Source organism: Balaenoptera musculus, chromosome 6 (genome assembly GCF_009873245.2).
Source record: "Balaenoptera musculus isolate JJ_BM4_2016_0621 chromosome 6, mBalMus1.pri.v3, whole genome shotgun sequence".
Lineage (NCBI taxonomy): Eukaryota > Metazoa > Chordata > Mammalia > Artiodactyla > Balaenopteridae > Balaenoptera > Balaenoptera musculus.
Genome location: NC_045790.1, coordinates 40,929,301 through 40,949,824, shown reverse-complemented (window position 1 = coordinate 40,949,824; position 20,524 = coordinate 40,929,301). Strand labels below are relative to the sequence as shown.

The 20,524-nt window shown below is 37.6% G+C and overlaps 1 protein-coding gene across 1 annotated transcript in view; it reads right to left on the bottom strand.

The window, feature by feature from the left end:
• The window catches only part of LOC118897004, a 49,217-nt gene that overhangs the window by 24,371 nt on the left and 4,322 nt on the right, over positions 1-20,524 (bottom strand). Inside the window, exons 4-5 of the mRNA XM_036855701.1 lie at positions 20,138-20,256; positions 1,955-2,051 (exon numbers count right to left, since the gene is read on the bottom strand). Of these exons, the coding sequence (XP_036711596.1) occupies positions 1,955-2,051; positions 20,138-20,256 (216 nt within the window). The remainder of the gene's footprint in view (positions 1-1,954; positions 2,052-20,137; positions 20,257-20,524) is intronic.

Genomic DNA, 20,524 nt, shown 5'->3' with positions numbered 1-20,524 from the left:
TGTGACCACCTAGAGGGGTGGGATGGGGAGGGTGGGAGGGAGGGAGATGCAAGAGGGAAGAGATATGGGAACATATTGTATATGTATAACTGATTAACTTTGTTATAAAGCAGAAGCTAACACACCATTGTAAGGCAATTATACTTCAATAAAGATGTTTAAAAAAAAAAAAAAAGCATGACACAAAACCCAGAAGCCAATAAAAAAGAGATTGATTACACTTTGAAAATAACCTCTATATTATAAAAAAAAAAAAAAAGTATAAATAAGGCTGACGCGCAAGTGACAAACTGAAGAAAATACCTGCAGTATATTAAAAGAGAATACGTAAAAGGCTGTCCCAAATGAATAGGAGTATTTATAAAGGGGGGCAGAAGGATACAAAGAACAAATTTTAAAAGAGAGAGAAATAAACATCTTCAACTTTGTAGTAATATAAGATATTAAAATAACTTTTTTTTTTAATATACCTTCACACTCTGAAATAGGATAAATAAGAAAGTTTGGCAGGGTGTGAGGAAAACCACATACTCCACCATTAGTGGGCAACGTAAATGGACAAACCCTTTCTGGAGTAGTTAACAATATTTACCAGGGCCTCCCTGGTGGCGCAGTGGTTAAGAATCCGCCTGCCAATGCAGGGGACACGGGTTCGAGCCCTGGTCCGGGAAGATCCCACATGCCGCGGAGCAACTAAGCCTGTGCACCACAACTACTGAGCCTGTGCTCTAGAGCCCATGAGCCACAACTACTGAGCCCACGTGCCACAACTACTGAAGCCCATGCGCCTAGGGCCTGTGCTCTGCAACAAGAGAAGCCACCGCAATAAGAAGCCCATGCTCTGCAACAAAGAGTAGCCCCCGCTTGCCGCAACTAGAGAAAAGCCCTCGCGCAGCAAAGAAGACCCAATGCAGCCAAAAATAAATAAATAAATAATAAAATTTAAAAAAAAAACAGAAAAACATATTTACCAATTTTAAATATGCAGACCCTTTCTGCTAGCTTCTCTGTGTACAGGAATTTATGCTAAAGATACATATGCTTGGGTTTAAGTAAATGTTAATGTGTTAACATGCTCAACATATTTATCACAGAATTTATACTCAAAAAAAAATGTAAGCAATCTAAATAACCAAAGGCATTTAGTTCATCTATATTATAGATTCCATATAATGGAATATTTATAGTATAGGTTCTATACAATAGAGTTTCATGCAGTCTTTAAAAAGTATGATACAGATCTAGATATGAACATGGATTCCAGGTTAACTGACAAAAGACTTCTATGATACCTTACTGAGTAAAAAAGTTAGATACACTGTATAAAATGATTGTATTCATGAATATTATATATATCTCTGTAGTCATGTAAAGGAGGGTCTATATAAGAGATCTGCAAGACAGTTGTCTTTGACTTTTTTAAAAGATGTTTTTCTGTATTATTTGAACTCATGCCATGTATTCTCAACGGGGGTGGTACTGCCCCCAGAGGAGTAAAATTGGCTCTTGGGAATGAAAAAATCTTAGATATTACAATAGTATGTGGCTCTACAAAACCCAATTTAACTAATAAAATATTATCCCTCAGTACTTCATTTTACTGGGGGTGAAGGAGGTAGAAAAAATAGGTTTATTAGGGGGACAATACTGATTTTTAAAAAGTTGAGAAGTACTGATACTATTCCACATGGAGGTGAATTACTTTTATAACCAGAAATCAAATTTAAATATATCAGGGATAACCTCTCTCAGTGAGGTTATATTTATGTCTAAGTTCAAGTCTAACTTGTTACTTTCAACCAAAAAATGCCGCCTGCATGTTCAACTCAACAGAATATTTAAAACATACATTTCATTGAATATCTAAAAACAACCCTGCTAATGAAGAAAACACATTCAGTGTCAGGTGTTAATCACAACTTTTTATCTTATCACTTAATTGAAAAGACATTACCTCGGTCTCTCAGCTTCTTCAGAGTATTTCTTGCTATGTTCACATACATATTTCGACTGCTACAGCATTCATAAACGGCCTTTTCTTCTATTTTAGCCTAGATCACAAAGTGAATAATTAAACGAAAATATTAAATCCAAAGTCTATGAACAGTAAATGTCATTTGCTACATAATGGATAAATATGGCAAAATACTTATCTAACTCAAAAGATGGGGGGAAATGGTGCCATAAATAATAAGCAACTTATTTTACATTCTATGTTTATGTTTTTTGAGAAGAAAAAAAAAGCAAACTTAATCCCATGAATCTAATCCAAGAACCAGACACTTATCTTCACAAACTAGAGACCACTGTACGTTTGCAGACAGTGCATGGTGCAAAGCCTTCACAAGCCTACAGTGTCATGAACTCATTTGATTCTCAAAGCAAGGCCCTAACATATCAGAGGCACATACTAGTATTCTCATTTAAAAGGTCAGGACGCTAAGGCTCAAAGTGGCTAAATAATTTGCTTAAGATCACACAGCAAAGGAAAGACATGATTCTCTTTTCATTATCTTTCTTCTATAAGTTACTTTCCTAAACCCATTAATTACTATTTTTACACCAAAACTCATTAAGATAGGTCAGTAAAAAGGGATGAAACGAGAGAACCAATAAAGAGTATAAATTGTATATTATATTAATAATTTATTGTGCACCTAGTATGTACAGGTCTGGAATAAGCTCGTTAAAAGTTTTCTCATTTAATCTTTATTGTGATACTATGAGGATCACCAATTTATATGAGGAAACTGAGACTGAAGGAAAGTCAGTATCTTGTTTACTGTTGCAGAGCTAGAAATGGAATCCAGGTGTGCCCAAGTTCCGAGCCAAGATCTCCTCACTACACTAAACCATCACAGAGAGAAAGCCATAGGGAGGTTGGAAGACAGTACAGAAGACAAGACAGGGATACAGAAAAAGACAAAGCTGGAAGAAAAAGGGTAACATTTCTCTTTAAGAGGCTCCTTTTTTGTTTCTTTGCTTTGCCATTATTCTTTAACTTATACAGAATCCTAGAGGAGACAGACTTCCGGAATGGTAGGACAAGAACCTCCACAAACTGTCCCACAAAAACAATACAAATACTGGCAAAACAACTAAAACCAACCATTTCAAAACTCGGAAAATTAGCCAAAGCCACAGAAAAAAACTGAAAATTGTCTAAGAGAAACTACTGAACCTCGGTAAGACAGTGGTGTCTCTAACATTTTAGCTTGAGGCTATTCCTACCCGCCTTTCTCCCCAGCTTAGTGGCACCATAGCTGCAAAAAAATGGCAGCCTGATAGCCAACAGAAAGGACAGAACTCTTTTAGAGCTACATTAAAGGCATCATCCCCAGAGCACAGTCAGTATTTTGTCCGAACAAGCAGCTTCCTGGAAAAATCTCGATTCCCAGAGTGCCGTGGGTATTTGATTGGACTCAGAGTTCAGCTCATGGGAGGAAAAAAAAAAAAACCTATCCCCAGAGTACTATCAAAACAATAGTAAATGGGTGACAATATGGCAGCTACCTAAGGCTATGATTTCAGGTGGGTAAACAAGAACCCGGCTAGGAATTTAAAAGGAAATCTAGGAGAACTAGATTTTGAAACTTTGAAAAGCTCTGACATATTCTTAGGGCGTAAGAGGTGACCCAAGAAAGACCTGGGAAAAGAGAAGCTCCCAATAACTCACTAGTGGCTGACCTTGAAACCCGGCACAAACAGAAGTAAAAGCTAAGGCTGTCGTATAAACTGCAACAAGTTTGAAGGCATGCCTTCTCACATAGATCCTCTTGTGGGAAGGGATAAAAAGGGTGGAAGACATACAGAAAAGGCATTTAAGAAACTTTTCTAACCAGTCATTGGCTGACCACTAAATTGTACTGACACAGGATGACTCCTAAAATAAATAATAAAAGAACTTAAAAAAAAAATGCCACCAGAGGACTTAGTGTCCATACACTGGAAGCAATACAGAATCTAGAGAATTAGTTCAGAAAAATCAGTAAGCAAGTAAGTAGCAATAAGAAAAGCAATTACAAAAACCTAGCAACAAAATAAATACCTACCTGACCCTAGAGTTATTATGATACATTATTTAACTGTATAGTTTTCTACAAAAAGTCATGAGATATGTAAAGAAACAGGAAAGTATACCACTAACAGGAAGAAAAAAAGCAGCCAAGAGAAAATGCTCCTGAGAAAGCCCAGATTTGGGACTTAGTAGACACAGACTTTAAATCAGCTATTGTAAAATATGTTTAAAAAATTAATGGAATGATGTCTAGAGAATTAAAGTGTGAAAATGATGTTTCATCAAATAGAGAGTACCAATAAAGAGAAATAAAAATAGGAAAAAAAATTGAAGTTCTGGAGTTAAAAAGTACAAAAATTACATAAACAATTCACCGCAGGGGCTCAACCAGAGATACGAGCTAGCAGAAGAAATAATCAGTGAACCTAAAGATAGATCAATAGAGATTATTCAGCTTCAGGAGAAGAAAAAAGAGCAAGATAAAATGAACAAAGCCTCAGATGCCTGTGGGACACCATCAAACATACCTACATACACATAATGTGAGTTTCACAGGAAAAGGAGAAAGAGAAAGGAGCAGAAAAAATATTGAAGAAATAATTGCCAAAACTTCCCAATATTATGTAAAATATTAACCCATACATCCATGAAGCTCAACAAACTCCAAGTAGAATTTATTCACAGAGAGCCACACTTAGACATGTCACAGTCAAACTGATGAAAGTCAAAGACAAAAAGAAAATCTTGAAAATATCAATAGTAAGAGAAAAATGACATTATGTACAAAGGATCTTTAATAAGATTAAAAGCTGATTTCTCATCAGAAACCATGGAAACAGTGGAATGACATCTCAAAGTGTTGAAAGAAAAAGACTGTTAACCAAGAATTCTATACTCAACTAAACTCTTCCTTACAATGGAGGAGAAATGAGACATTCCAGATAAACTCTGGGAATTTGTCATTAGCAGATCTATCCTGCAAGAATTGCTAAAGGGATTCCTTCAGTCTGAGAAGGACACTAGATGGTAATTTGAATCCACATGAAGAAATAAAGAACACTGGTAAATGTAACTTCACAGGAAAACATATAAGAGAATAAATATGTATTTGTTTGTAATCTATTTCTTCTATCTGAGACAATAACATAAAGCAAGAATTATAAATTTGAATTACAGGTTTTATAATATATAACGATTGTAATTTATATGACAGTAATGGTATAAGGAGGGGTAGAAAGAAATATACTGGAGTAAATTTTTGAATACTATTGAAATTAAGTTAGTTTTAGTTTGAACCAGATTGTCACAAATTAAGATGGTAATTGTAATCCTTACTATAAACATTAAGAAAATAATTCAAAGATATAGTCAAAGAAATGACATGGGCATTTAAATGGTATACTAGAAAAATTTAACCCAAAACAAAGCAATAATTGTAGCGGAAATAGAAGACAAGACATAAAAATCACATTGCAAATGGATGATGTATCATAAATCCTACTTTATTAGTTATTAGTCACTGCATTAAATGTAAATGGATTAAACACTCCATTTACATTTGGAAGAATGGGGGAAAATATGGGTCAACTGTATGCCATCTACAAGACACACACTAAATTCAAAGACCAAATAGGTTGAAAGCAAAAGGAAGAAAAGAGAAATACTTTGTAAGCACTAATTAAAGATAGTTGGAGTGGCTGCACTAACATCAGACAGTATAATCTTTAAAACAGAAGTTGTCACCAGAGACAAAGAAAGACATTTTATAATGATAAGAGTGTTAATCTATCAGAAAGACATAATGACTATAAACAAATATGCATCCTATACCAGAGCACCAAAATACACAAAGCAAAAACTGATAGAATTGGAAAAACAACAATTCAACAATCAGAAACTTCAATACCACACTTTCAATAATGGATACAAGTCAGAATATCAAGAAAAAAATGGAATACTTCAACAACACTATGAAGCGATTATACCTAATAGACATCTATTGAACACGTCACACAACAAGAACAGAATACATATACTTTTCAAGTACACATGGAACATTTTCTAGGGCAGATCCCACGTTAGGTCATAAAACAATCCTCAATAAATTTAAAAGGACTGAAATCATACAAAGTATGTTCTCTGACCACAATGGTACTATATTATAAATCAACAGCAGGATATTTTGGAAATTCATTAATATGTGAAAATTGAATTACACATTCCTAAATAATGAACAGGTCAAAGAAGGAATAAAAGGGAAACTTAGGGGAGAGACCTGCAAGATGGCGGAGGAGTAAGACATGGAGATCACCTTCCTCCCCACAAATTCATCAAAAATACATCTACATGTGGAAGAGTGCCTACAGAACAACTACTGAATGGTGTTAGGGGGCCTTAGACTTCCAAAAAGGTGAGAAAATCCCCATGTAACTGGGTAGGGCAAAAGAAAAAAGAAAAAGAGAGACAATGAAATTGGGACAGGACCTGCCCCTCTGGAAGGGAGCTGTGAAGGATGAAAAGTTTCCACACACTAGGAAGCCCCCTCACTGGTGGGGATGGGACAGGGGAGCTTCAGAGCCTCGGAGGAGAGGGCAGCAACAGAGGTGTGGAGTGCCGAGCAGAGAGATGACCACATGGAGGATCAGTGCTGACCGGCACTCACCAGCCTGAGACACTTGTCAGCTCACTTGCAGGGGAAGGTGGGAGCTGAGTGCTGAGGCTTGGGCTTTGTAGGTCAGACCCCTGGGAGAGGACTGGGGTTGGCTGCGTGAGGACAGCCTTGGGGGGCTAGTGCGCCACAGCTGCCGGGAGGGAGTCTGAGAAAAAACCTGAGCCTACCAGAGAAGCAGGAGACCTTTGTTGTGGGGTGCGTGAGGAGAGGGGCAGCCCTGCCATAAGAGCTTCTCTCTCTGTGTGCTCACAGATGGTAGGGCAATGCCTACATGGGCGTGAGTGCAAGCTGCGGCTGTTATCTTGGACCCCAGAGGCTGCTGCCACTGCCACCAAGGGTCCTGTGTGCAAGGCAGGTACCTGCCCACAACTTCCCGGCAGCCTGTGCAGCCCGCCACTGCTGAGGGTCCCGCGAACCAGGGCCAACTTCCCCGGGAGAACGCATGGCGCGCCTCCTTAAGGTCTTGCAACTTCACACCGGCCTCTGCCACCGCAGGCACTCCTCGCACATCCCAATTATGACTGCCATATCCCTCTCCCCCACAGCCTGAGCAAGCAAGTGAGCCCTAATCAGCTGCTGCTTTCGCCCCCTCTTGCCTGAGCAGGGAACAGACGCCTGAAGGCAGCTACATGCAGAGGCGGGGCCAAAACCAAAGCTGAACCCCAGGGGCAGTGCGACCAAAGAAGAGAAACGGAAGTATCCCCATGCAACTGCAGGAGCAATGGATAAAATCCCCACAATCGGCTGGGTAAACCCTGCATCTGTGGAATACCTGAATAGACAATGAGTGTTCCCACAACTGAGGCTGTGGACTTTGGGGGCAACTGTGGACTTTGCGGACAAGTACACACAGGACTAAGGCCAGGTCAGAGTCTGAGGTGGCCCCACAGTGCCCACAGCAGTTCAAGAGACCCATCTAGAGGTACCGGAGGGCTTCCTGGGGAGGCAGGGATTGGCTGTGGCTCACTGTGCAGCCAAGGACACTGACAACTAAGGCCACAGGAAAATATCACTACTTTTTTTTTTTTTGGTTCTGTTGTTCTTTTTTTCTTATTATTATTTTCTAAATTTTACTTTTTAATTTACTTTTCTTTTTATGCTTTTATTTTTTAAATATAATTTTATTTCTTTTTTTACCTAATTCTACTGTACTTTTATATTATATTGTGTTTTTTCCTTGTGTTTGTTTTTTTCCTTTCTTCTGCTTTGTTTTCTTTTTATTTTTAACTGTATTTTATATTTTTCTATTTTTACTTTACTACTTTGTCATTTTGTATTTTTTTCCTTTTGTTTTCATCTTTCATCTTTACATTTTTTTTTATCGTTTTTGTGTTTGTTTTACGCTTTCAGTGTCTTTTTTAGTTTGCTTTCTGCATTTCATTTGTTTCTGGTTTTATGTTTTTGTTAGTTTTTAGTGTTTGTTTTGGTTTTGGATTTGTTTATTGGTTTGGTTGCTCTCTTCTTTGTTTTCTCTTTTTCTTCCTTTCTTTTTTCTTTTTGTGGGTGCCTGTGCGTATGTTTCTTTGTGTGATTTTGTCTGTTTAGCTTTGCTTTTACCATTTGTCTTGGGGTTTTGTCTGTTTGTTTGGGTTCTTGTTTGTTTTTTCTTTTTGATTTTGTTTTTCTTCTTCCTTTTCTTCCACACCGTGTGGCTTGCAGGGTCTTGGTGGTCTGGCCGGGGATCAGGCCAGAGCCTTGGGGGTGGGAGAGCCGAGTCCAGGACGTCAGACCACCAGAGAATTCCCAGCCCCATGGAATATTAATCAGTGAGTGCTCTCCCAGAGGTCTCCATCTCAACACAAAGACCCAGCTCCACCCAAAGGCCAGCAAACTCCAGTGCTGGACACCTCACAGCAAACAACTAGCAAAACAGGAACACAACCCCACCCATTAGCAGACAGGCTACCTAAAGTCATACTAAGCTCAAAGACACCACAAAACATACCACCAGATGCGGCCCTGCCCATCAGAGGGACAAGATCCAGCTTCACCCGCCAGAACATAGGCTCCAGTCCCCACTACCAGGGAGCCTACATAAGCCACTGAACCAAGCTCACCCACTAGGCACAGACAACAGAAGTAAGAGGAAGTACGACCCTGCAGCCTGCAGAAAGGAGACCCCAAACACAGTAAGTTAAACAAAATGAGAAGACAGAGAAATATGCAGCAGATGAAGGAGCAAGGTAAAAACCCAACAGACCAAACAAATGAAGAGGATATAGGCAGTCAACCAGAAAAAGAATTCAGAGTAATGATAGTAAAGATGATCCAAAATCTCGGAAATAGAATGGAGAAAATACAAGATATATTTAACAAGGACCTAGATGAACTAAAGAACAAACAAGCAGTGATGAACAACACAGTAACTGAAATTAAAAATACTCTAGAAGGAATCAATAGCAGAATAACTGAGGCAGAAGAACGGATAAGTGACCTGGAAGATAGAATGGTGGAAATAACTGCCACAGAGCAGAATAAAGAACAAAGAATGAAAAGAATTGAGTAAAGTCTCAGAGACCTCTGGGACAACAGTAAACGCACCAACATTCAAATTGTAGGGGTCCCAGAAGAAGAAGAGAAAAAGAAGGGGTCTGAGAAAATATCTGAAGAGATTAGAGTCGAAAACTTCCCTAACATGGGAAAGGAAATAGTCAATCAAGTCCAGGTTGTGGTCATCCATTTACAATGCTTGGTGTCAGTTTATTTATCTCTTGTAAAAATAAAATACAGTGTGTGTGTGTGAAAGCAAAAAAAAAAAAAAGAATCAAAAAAAAAAAATCAAGTCCAGGAAGTGCAGAGAGTCCCATACAGGATAAACCCAAGGAGAAACACACTGAGACACATATTAATCAAACTATCAAAAATTAAATACAAAGAAAAAATATTAAAAGCAGCAAGGGAGAAGCAACAAATAACATACAAGGGAATCCCCATAAGGTTATCAGCTGATTTTTCAGCAGAAACTCTGCAAGTCAGAAGGGAGTGGCATCACTTAAAGTGATGAAAGGGAAGAACCTACAACCAAGATTTCTCTACCCAGCAAGGATCTCATTCGGATTCGATGGAGAAATCAAAAGCTTTACAGACAAGCAAAAGCTAAGAGAGTTCAGTGCCACCAAACCAGCTCTACAACAAATGCTAAAGGAACTTCTCTAAGTGGGAAACACAAGAGAAGGAAAGGACCTACAAAAACAAACCCAAAACAATTAAGAAAATGGTAATAGGAACATACATATCAATAATTACCTTAAATGTGAATGGATTAAATGCTCCAACCAAAAGACACAGGCTTGCTGAATGGATACAAAAACAAGACCCATATATATGCTGTCTACAAGAGACCCACTTCAGAACTAGGGACACATACAGACTGAAAGTGAGGGGATGGAAAAAGATATTCCATGCAAATTGAAATCAAAAGAAAGCTGGAGTAGCAATACTCATATCAGATAAAATAGACTTTAAAATAAAGAATGTTACAAGAGAAAAGGAAAGACACTACATAATGATCAAGGAATCAATCCAAGAAGAAGATATAACAATTATAAATATATATGCAGCCAACATAGGAGCACCTCAATACATAAGGCAACTGCTAACAGCTATAAAAGAGGAAATCGACAGTAACATAATAATAGTGGGGACTTTAACACCTCAATTACACCAATGGACAGATCATCCAAACAGAAAATTAGTAAGGAAACACAAGCTTTAAATGACACAAGAGACCAGATAGATTTAATTGATATTTATAGGACATTCCATCCAAAAACAGGAGATTACACTTTCTTCTCAAGTGTGCATGGAACATTCTCCAGGATAGATCACATCTTGGGTCACAAATCAAGCCTCAGTAAATTTAAGAAAACTGAAATCATATCAAGCATCTTTTCTGACCACAATGCTATGAGATTAGAAATTAATTACAGGGGGAAAAAAACGTAAAAAACACAAACACATGGAGGCGAAACAATACGTTACTAAATAACCAAGAGATCACTGATGACATCAAAGAGGAAATCAAAAAATACCTAGAAACAAATGACAATGAAAACATGACGACCCAAAACCTATGGGATGCAGCAAAAGCAGTTCTAAGAGGGAAATGTACAGCAATACAATCCTACCTCAAGAAACAAGAAAAATCTCAAATAAACAACCTAAACTTAAACCTAAAGCAATTAAAGAACTAAAAAAACCCAAAGTTAGCAGGAGGAAAGAAATCATAAAGATCAGATCAGAAATAAATGAAAAAGAAATGAAGAAAACGACAGCAAAGATCAATAAAACTAAAAGCTGGTTCTTTGAGAAGATAAAGAAAATTGATAAACCATTAGCCAGACTCATCAGGAAAAAAGGGAGAAGGCCCAAATCAACAGAATTAGAAATGAAAAAGGAGAAGTAACAACTGACACTGCAGAAATACAAAGAATCATGAGAGAGACTACTACAAGCAACTCTATGCCAATAAAATGGACAACCTGGAAGAAATGGACAAATTCTTAGAAAAGTACAACCTTCCGAGACTGAACCAGGAAGAAATAGAAAATATGAGCAAACAGATCACAATCACTGAAATTGAAACTGTGATTAAAAATCTTCCAACAAACAAGCTCAGGGCCAGATGGCTTCACAGGTGAATTCTATCAAACATTTAGAGAAGAGCTAACACCTATCCCTTTCAAACTCTTCCAAAATATAGCAGAGGGAGGAACCCTCCCAAACTCATTCTATGAGGCCACCATCACCCTGATACCAAAACCAGACAATGATGTCACAAAAAAAAGAAAATTACAGGCCAATATCACTGATGAATATGGATGCAAAAATCCTCAACAAAATACCAGCAAACAGAATCCAACAGCACATTAAAAGGATCATGCACCATGATCAAATGGGGTTTATCCCAGGAATGAAAGGATTCTTCAATATATGCAAATCAATGTGATACACCATATTAACAAATTGAAGAATAAAATCCATATGATCATCTCAATAGATGCAGAAAAAGCTTCTAACAAAATTCAACACCCATTTATGATAAAAAAAACTCTCCAGAAAGTGTGAATAGAGGGAACCTACCTCAACATAATAAAGGCCATATATAACAAACCCACAGCTAACATCATTCTCAATGGTGGAAAACTGAAACCATTTCCTCTAAGATCAGGAAAAAGACAAGGATATCCACTCTCACCATTATTTAACATAGTTTTGGAAGTTTTAGCCATGGCCATCAGAGGAAAAAGAAAAGAAAAGGAATCCAAACTGGAAAAGAAGTAAAGATGTCACTGTTTGCAGATGACATGATACTGTACATAGAAAATCCTAAAGATGCCAGCAGAAAACTACTAGAACTAATTGATGAACTGGTTAAGTAGCAGGATACAAAATTAATGCACAGAAATCTTTTGCATTCCTATACACTAACAATGGAAAATGAGAAAGAGAAATTAAGGAAACACTCCCATTTACCACTGCAACAAAAAGAATAAAATGCCTAGGAATAAACCTACCTAAGGTGGCAAAAACCTTTACTCAGAAAACTACAAGACACTGATGAAAGAAATCAAAGACGATACAAACAGATGGAGAGATATACCATGTTCTTGGATTAGAAGAATCCACATTGTGAAAATGACTATACTACGCAAAGCAATCTACAGATTCAATGCAATCCCTATCAAATTACCAATGGCATTTTTCACAGAACTAGAACAAAAAATTTTACAATTTGTATGGAAACACAAAAGACCCCAAATAGCCAAAGCAATCTTGAGGGAAAAAGACGGAGCTTGAGGAATCAGGCTCCCTGACTTCAGACTATACTACAAAGCTACAGTAATCAAGACAATATGGTACTGGCACAAAAACAGAAATTAGATCAATGGAACAGGACAGAAACCCCAGAAATAAACCCACGCACATATGGTCACCTTATATTTGATAAAGAAGGCAAGACTATACAATGGAGAAAAGACAGTCTCTTCAATAAGTGGTGCAGAGAAAACTGGACAGCTACATGTAAAATAAACTCAAAATGGATTAAAGACCTAAATGTAAGTCCAGACACTATAAAACTCTTAGAGGAAAACATAGGCAGAACACTCTATGACATAAATCACAGCAAGATCCTTTTTGACCCACCTCCTAGAGAAATGGAAATAAAAACAACCTTAAACAAGAGAAAAGACAACCCTCAGAATGGGAGAAAATATTTGCAAATAAAGCAACAGACAGAGGATTAATCTCCAAATATACAAGCAGCTCATGCAGTTCAATATCAGAAAAGCAAACAACCCAATCCAAAAATGGGCAGAAGACCTAAATAGACATTTCTCCAAAGAAGACATACAGATGGCCAACAAACACATGAAAAAATGCTCAACATCACTAATCATTAGAGAAATGCAAATCAAAACTACAATGAGGTATCACCTCACACTGGTCAGAATAGCCATCATCAAAAAATCTAGAAACAATAAATGCTGGAGAGGGTGTGGAGAAAAGGGAACCGTCTTGCACTGTTGGTGGGAATGTAAATTGATACTGCCACTATGGAGAACATTATGGTGATTCCTTAAAAAACTAAAAATAGAAGTACCATATGACCCAGCAATCCCACTACTGGGCATATACCCTGAGAGAACCATAATTTTAAAAGAGACATGTACCACAATGTTCACTGCAGCACTATTTACAATAGCCAGGACATGGAAACAACCTAAATGTCCATCGACAGACGAATGGATAAAGAAGATATGGCACATATATACAATGGAATATCACTCTGCCATAAAAAGGAATGAAACTGAATTATTTGTAGTGAGGTGGACGGACCTAGACTCTGTCATACAGAGTGAAGTAAGTCAGAAGAGAAAAACAAATACCATATGCTAACGCATATATATGGAATCTAGAAAAATGGTACTGATGAACCTAGTGGTAGGGCAGGGATAACAATGCAGACGTTGAGAACAGACTTGAGGACACAGCGGGGAATGGGAGGCTGGGATGTAGTGAGAGAGTATCACTGACATAAATACACTACCAAATGTAAAACGGATGGCTGGTGGGAAGCTGCTGCATAGCACAGGGAGATCAGCTCAGTGCTTTGTGACCACCTAGAGGGGTGGGGTAAGGAGGGTGGGAGGGAGGCTCACGAGGGAGGGGATATGTGTGTGCATACAGCTGATTCACTTTGTTGTACGACAGAAACTAACACAACATTGTGAAGCAATTATACTCCAATAAAGATGTATAAAAAAATAAAACAAAAAAATAAAAGGGAAACTTAAAAGTTCTTTGAGATGAATGCAAATGGAAACACAACATAATGAAACATATAGGATGCACCTAAAGTAGTGCTTAGAGTAAAATTAATATTGTAAATGGCTATATTAAAAAGATCTCAAATCAGTAAATTTGCCTTCCACCTTAAGCAACTAGAATTTTAATGGGAAACTAAACCCAAAGAATGCAAAAGGAATCAAATAATAAAGATTAGAGTGGAAATAAGTAAGATAAAGAATTAAAAATGAGATAATCAAAAAAACTAAAATTTCATTGTTTGAAAAGATCAACCAAATAGATAAAACTTTAGCTAGACTGACCAAGAAAAAAGAGAGAAGGCTCGAATTATTAAAATCAATGAGGGCTTTCCTGGTGGTGCAGTGGTTAAGAATACACCTGCCAATGCAGGAGACATGGGTTCGAGCCCTGCTCTGGGAAGATCCCACATGCCACAGAGCAACTAAGCCCATGTGCCACAACTACTGAAGCCCATATGCCCTAGAGCCTGTGCTCTGCAACAAGAGATGTCACCGCAATGAGAAGCCTGTGCACCACAATGAAGAGTAGCCCCTGCTCACTGCAACTAGAGAAAGCCCACACACAGCAACAAAGACCCAATGCAGCTATAAATAAATAAATAAACATATATATAAAAAATAAAATCAATAATGAAAGAAGACATCATTATAGAACTTGCAGAAATAAAAAGAATTATAAAGGAATACTATGAACAACTATATGCCAATAAATTAGAAAATTTAGATGAAAGAGAAGGGACACGTACAAAAAACCCACAGTTACTATTGTACTTAAGAAAGAATGAAAGTTTTTCTCCTAGAATGAGGAAAGAGATAAGCATGGCCCCTCTTATTACTTCTATTCAATATCATACTGGAGTTTATGCCTAGAGAAATTAGGCAAGAAAGTGAAATAAAAGTACCCACATTGGAAAGGAAAAAATAAAACTCTCTGTATTTATAGAAGATATAATCTTTTATAAAGAAACTTCCAAGGAACTCACTAAAAATGATTAGAATAAACAAGTACAGCAAAGTTGCAAGATACAAGATCAGAAATCAATTGTATTTTTACACACTTGTAAAGAATAATTTGAAAATAAAATTACAAAAACAATTCCATTTACAATAGCATTAAAAAGATTTAAATACCTAGGAATAAGTTTAACAAAAGTAGTTCAAGACTTGTACTCTGAAAAACTACAAAAACTGTTGAAAGGATTTAAAGATCTAAATAAATGTAAAGACAGCCCATGTTCATGGCTCACAAGACTTAATATTGCTAAATGGTAATACTCCACAAATTGATCTACTGATTCAGAACAATCTCTATCAAAATCCTAACTTGATATTTTTGCAGAAAATACAAGCTGATCCTAAAAGTTATATGGATATGCCAGGGACCAAAACGTTCTTGAAAAAGAACAAATTTTAAGAACTCACACTTCTAATTTCAATACTTACTACAAAGCTACAGTAATTAAGACTGTGTAGTACTGGCATGAGGACAGAAATAGAGATCAAAGGAAGAGAACCAGAGCTCAGAATTTATGGTCAGTTACTCTTATATTTACAACTGATTTCTGACAAAAGTGACACAAAAATTAAATAAGGAAAAATAGTTTTTTCAACAAATGGTGGTATAACTGGATATCCACATTCAAAAGAATGAAGTTGGACCCCCTACCTCACACATTATGCAAAACTCAACTCAAAACAGATCATACACCTAAGTGTAAAAACTAAAACTTTCAATCTCTTAGGGAAAAAAAAAGAAATAATTCTTTGTGACCTAGTTTTCTTACATATGATACCAAAAGCACAAGCAACAGAAGAAAAATAAATTGGAATACAGCACGGTGAAAAACTTTGTGCTGCAACTGGTACCATCAAGAAAGTGAGAAGACAACCCACAGAAAAGAAAAAATATTTGCCAATGTTTTATCTAAGAGACTTGTATCCAGAATACATAAACAACTCTTATAACTCAACAGTAAGAAGACAAATAACCCAAAATATGGGCAAAGGATTTGAATAGACATTTCTTCAAGAAGATATACAAATGGCCAACAGGTACATGAAAGTATGTTCAACATCGTTAGTTGGTAGGGAAATGCAAATCAAAACTACAAATGAGCTACCACTTCATACCCACTAGGATGGCTAGAAAGAAGACAGACAATAACAAGTATTGACAAGGATGTGGAGAAAGCAGAACCCCTGTATGTTGTTGGTGGGAATGTAGTGGTATAGTCACTTTGGGAAACAGTTTGTTAGTTCCACAAAAAGCTAAATGTAGAGCTAGCATATAACCCAGTAATCTTACTCCTAGAAATATGCTTAAGGGTAATGTAACAATTTGTCCACACAAAAACTTGTACAAAAATACAAATAAACATTCTGTACAAATGTTTGTTATTCATAATAGCTCCAAATGGAAATAATCCAAATGTCCATCAACTAACGAATGGAGAAATAAAATGTGTATATCCATAAAACAGAATTATTACTCAGCAATGACACATGCTCTAATGTGGATGACCCTTGACAACATTATGCTAAGGGAAAACATTACGCCAGTCACAAAAGAACCACATATTATATGATTCCATTTTTATGAAATGTCTAGAATAGGCAAATCAATAGAAATAGAGAGTAAATTAGTAGTTTCCTAGGGCTGGGAGATATGGAGGAGTGGGGGAATGGCAGATGAAGGGTAAAGGGTGTCTTTTGGGGGCGATGGAAATGTATTTAATTGTGGCAGTGATCACACAACCCTGTGAATATACTAAAGTTACTGAACTATATATGTTAAATGGATGAATTGTAGGGTATGTGAATCATATCTCAATAAAGCTGTTAATAAAAAGGATTCTTAACTTGATCCTTCCTCACTCCTAATGCATGAATCTCCTGTTCTGATGACAATTTAGCTTATATCCCAAACACTTTTAGCAACTGGCAGCTCACTGTTTTGTGAATCTGTTTTATGGACAGCATCTCAGTAACAAAGGTCTTCTTCATGTTGATCTGAAACCTGCCTCTTGTTTCATCCACCCATGGTCTTTTAAAATAACCTCCAGAGCCATCTGAATTCACCTCAATCAGAGGAAGGGCAGCACAAAGCCCAAACCTAGTGCTCAGACATGTGTTTGTCTAACAGTGTTTTAAGTAGAGATTTTAAGATAAAAATTATTGGAAGATTAGAAATCTGTACATTTTGAACTTGAATTTCCAAACTGCAATAATCAGATGGAGGCGAGAGGTATGTGCCCACCTTTAGATGGAACTTATTCTATCTAGTAAGCCACCATCCTCAGCACTCCACATTGGATTTTGAAAATATGCATGGGGTGAGAGCTACAGCTATTGCCACTGATTTGAAAGGTTTCAATTTGGGAAAAAGGTTTTGAGTAGGATCTGCAAGTACAGGTGCTGCCAAGAAACCAGGCATGGCTTATAAATGAGTGTAGCAGGTGTGCCGAATAGGGAGTGGTGGGGACTGTGGCTCACTAGACAGTACATAAAGGGGGAGACACAACTCAGATTAATAAACCACTTGCTTTGATATGAAATCGCAGGACTGACTAAGACAGTTTTACCACTAAAAGTAACCAGGGGCTTTCCTGGTGGCACAGTGGTTAAGAATTCGCCTGCCAATGCAGGGGACACGGGTTCGATCCCTGGGCTGGGAAGATCCCACATGCCGCGGAGCAACTAAGCCCGTGCGCCACAACTACTGAACCTGTGCTCTAGAGTCCGTGAGCCACAACTACTGAGCCCACGTGCCACAACTACTGAAGCCTGTGCACCTAGAGCCCGTGCTCCACAACAAGAGAAGCCACCACAATGAGAAGCCCGCGCACCGCAACCAAGAGTAGCCCCGGCTCACTGCAACTAGAGAAAGCCCTCATGCAGCAACAAAGACCCAATACAACCAAAAATAATAATAAATTAATTTAAAAAAAAACTGATGAATCTCCAACATAAAGAGTTTGAGGGCTTCCCTGGTGGCGCAGTGGTTGAGAATCTGCCTGCCAATGCAGGGGACACGGGTTCGAGCCCTGGTCTGGGAAGATCCCACATGCCACGGAGCGACTAGGCCCGTGAGCCACAACTACTGAGCCTGCGCGTCTGGAGCCTGTGCTCCGCAACAAGAGAGGCCGCGACAGTGAGAGGCCCGCGCACCGCGATGAAGAGTGGCCCCCGCTTGCCGCAACTAGAGAAAGCCCTCGCACAGAAACGAAGACCCAACACAGCAAAATAAATAAATAAATACAGAAATAAGTCAGGAGCTCTTTAAAAAAAAAAGAGTTTGATTTAATTATTTAAAAAAAAAAAAAAAGTAACCAGAGTGCTTTTTACAAATTACCAAGACCAGAAAAGTCATTCAAGAGGGAGGAAAAAACTAGGTCCACAGCCTGGTTTCAAAAAAGTAGTGGAAAGAAACTGAATAAAATTGTTTGCTACTTGTGCCCCATGAGTTCTTTAGTCACAGTAATAGTTACTAAGAGTGTGTGTGTGTGTGTCTGTGTTTTCAGATAAATTACATTATTTAGTACTGACCTTGTTAAAAGCCTCATCCTCTGTTTTATAAACTCTCAAATACTTCTCAAAAAAAGAGGTTGACAGAGCGTTGTCTTACTTCATCAGGTACTTTGGACGAGGATTCTGATGCTCCTACAGCCCTCTTCCGATGAGCCACTTTATGATTCAACATCTTGTTAAATATAAAATTGATTAGAGAAAAGAAGAACACATGTGTGTTCTGTTTAACATTCCTACTATGTGTATGAAAGTACAACTATCTTAGGTAAGTTTTATATCCAAAATTAAATTTAAAAATAATTTCAAGTTTTAAATTCATCAGAAGTAGAATAAATGCAAGCCATAAATTATCTACACTCACAAAAGGGAGAAGTGGGACAGCTGCCTGTATGTCCACCATTATTAAGGCTGATCTGATTACTCATCTAATCCCTTTGCTGTTTCCACATCCAGATTCTTAGAACCATGATTTGGTCCTCTGATCAGCGTATAGGAAGGTGTGTAGTTTACTGTTCTTTATTTTTTTTTTTAATAAATTTATTTATTTATTTATTTTTGGCCGCACTGGGTCTTCGTTGCTGCGCACGGGCTTTCTCTAGTTGTGGCGAGCGGGGCTACTCTTTGTTGTGGTGCGTGGGCGTCTGATTGTGGTGGCTTCTCTTGTTGCAGAGCACGGGGTCTAGGCACACGGGCTTCAGTAATTGTGGCGCACAGGCTTAGTTGCTCCGCGGCATGTGGGATCTTCCCGGACCAGGGCTCGAACCCGTGTCCCCTGCATTGGCAGGCGGATTCTTAACCACTGCACCACCAGGGAAGTCCCAGTTTACTATTCTTAAAACAAATAAATGTCCCAATGCCTTTCAATTACCTTTTCATTAAGAAAAATGTTTGGACTTAAATTTATGACAATCTTTGCATATTCAATATTAAAACAATCCCAGCTAGAAACAAGGTGAGCATTCCTTTTGACGACTTAAAAAGACTAAGAATTCTAGGATGAGTTAATCTACCTCACTTTTAGGGAGGGACAAAGCCTTAAAACTGACCAGTAGTTTTCTGCTAAAGAATATTTGGTAAAAAGAAAAAAAAAAATCATTGCCACAAGTAGGGGAAAATTGACTAAAGAGGTAAGGTTGCACAACCATATTACTAGTGGGCATTATTTTCTAAAGGTCTGTCTCTCTGTCTCCCTGTCTCTCTCACATATATACACATATACACCCCTCACTGGATGTGGCTTGAAAGGCATATTCCAATGTAAAACTTTTCTCTGAAAAAATCTGAGGCAGCTGAAATTAATCATAGCTACAGGTATTTTAGGTCTGAAAAAATGCCTAATGTTTCCAAGGATAGGAAAACCAAATTAACCGAAAGTGACACACAGGCACACATCCCATGATAATATGAAAATAACTATATCTAAGGGTAACCAAAAAAGGTTGAAATTTCTCTTGAATATGTTTGGCATTTATCTGAATTAGGGGTCTTCAGAGAGAAGAATATACCCACTCTCCAAGGGGCTCTATATATGGGTAGGATATGATGGTAATTAGAAATAAAATTCTTATCTTCAGACTTAGTTTATAGTACCTTTACAGGAAAAGAAGCAATACTTTTCACAGGAATGTGTGATCTGTTTGGCTTTGCAGTTGGATTTTCCTTTGAAAGAACTACATCCACATGAAGGCTGTCTGATGTACATGAATTTTCTAAGAAGTTTAAAATGAACGAGAGAAAAAGGAAAAGGTAAATTTTAATGTCATTAGTCTCAGATGATGAGTTTATTTCAATCATCAACTCAAAATTTCACAACGCTTCATTTATAGGCTTGATCTATATATATACATATTTTTTTTTTCTTGAAGAAAACAAAATGCAAACACAAAAGGTCCCAATAACCAACTCCAGTATAACCTAGAACAAATTTAAATAATTTATAAAGCAACTTGCTCCATGTAAGAATGCATGCAAAATTCT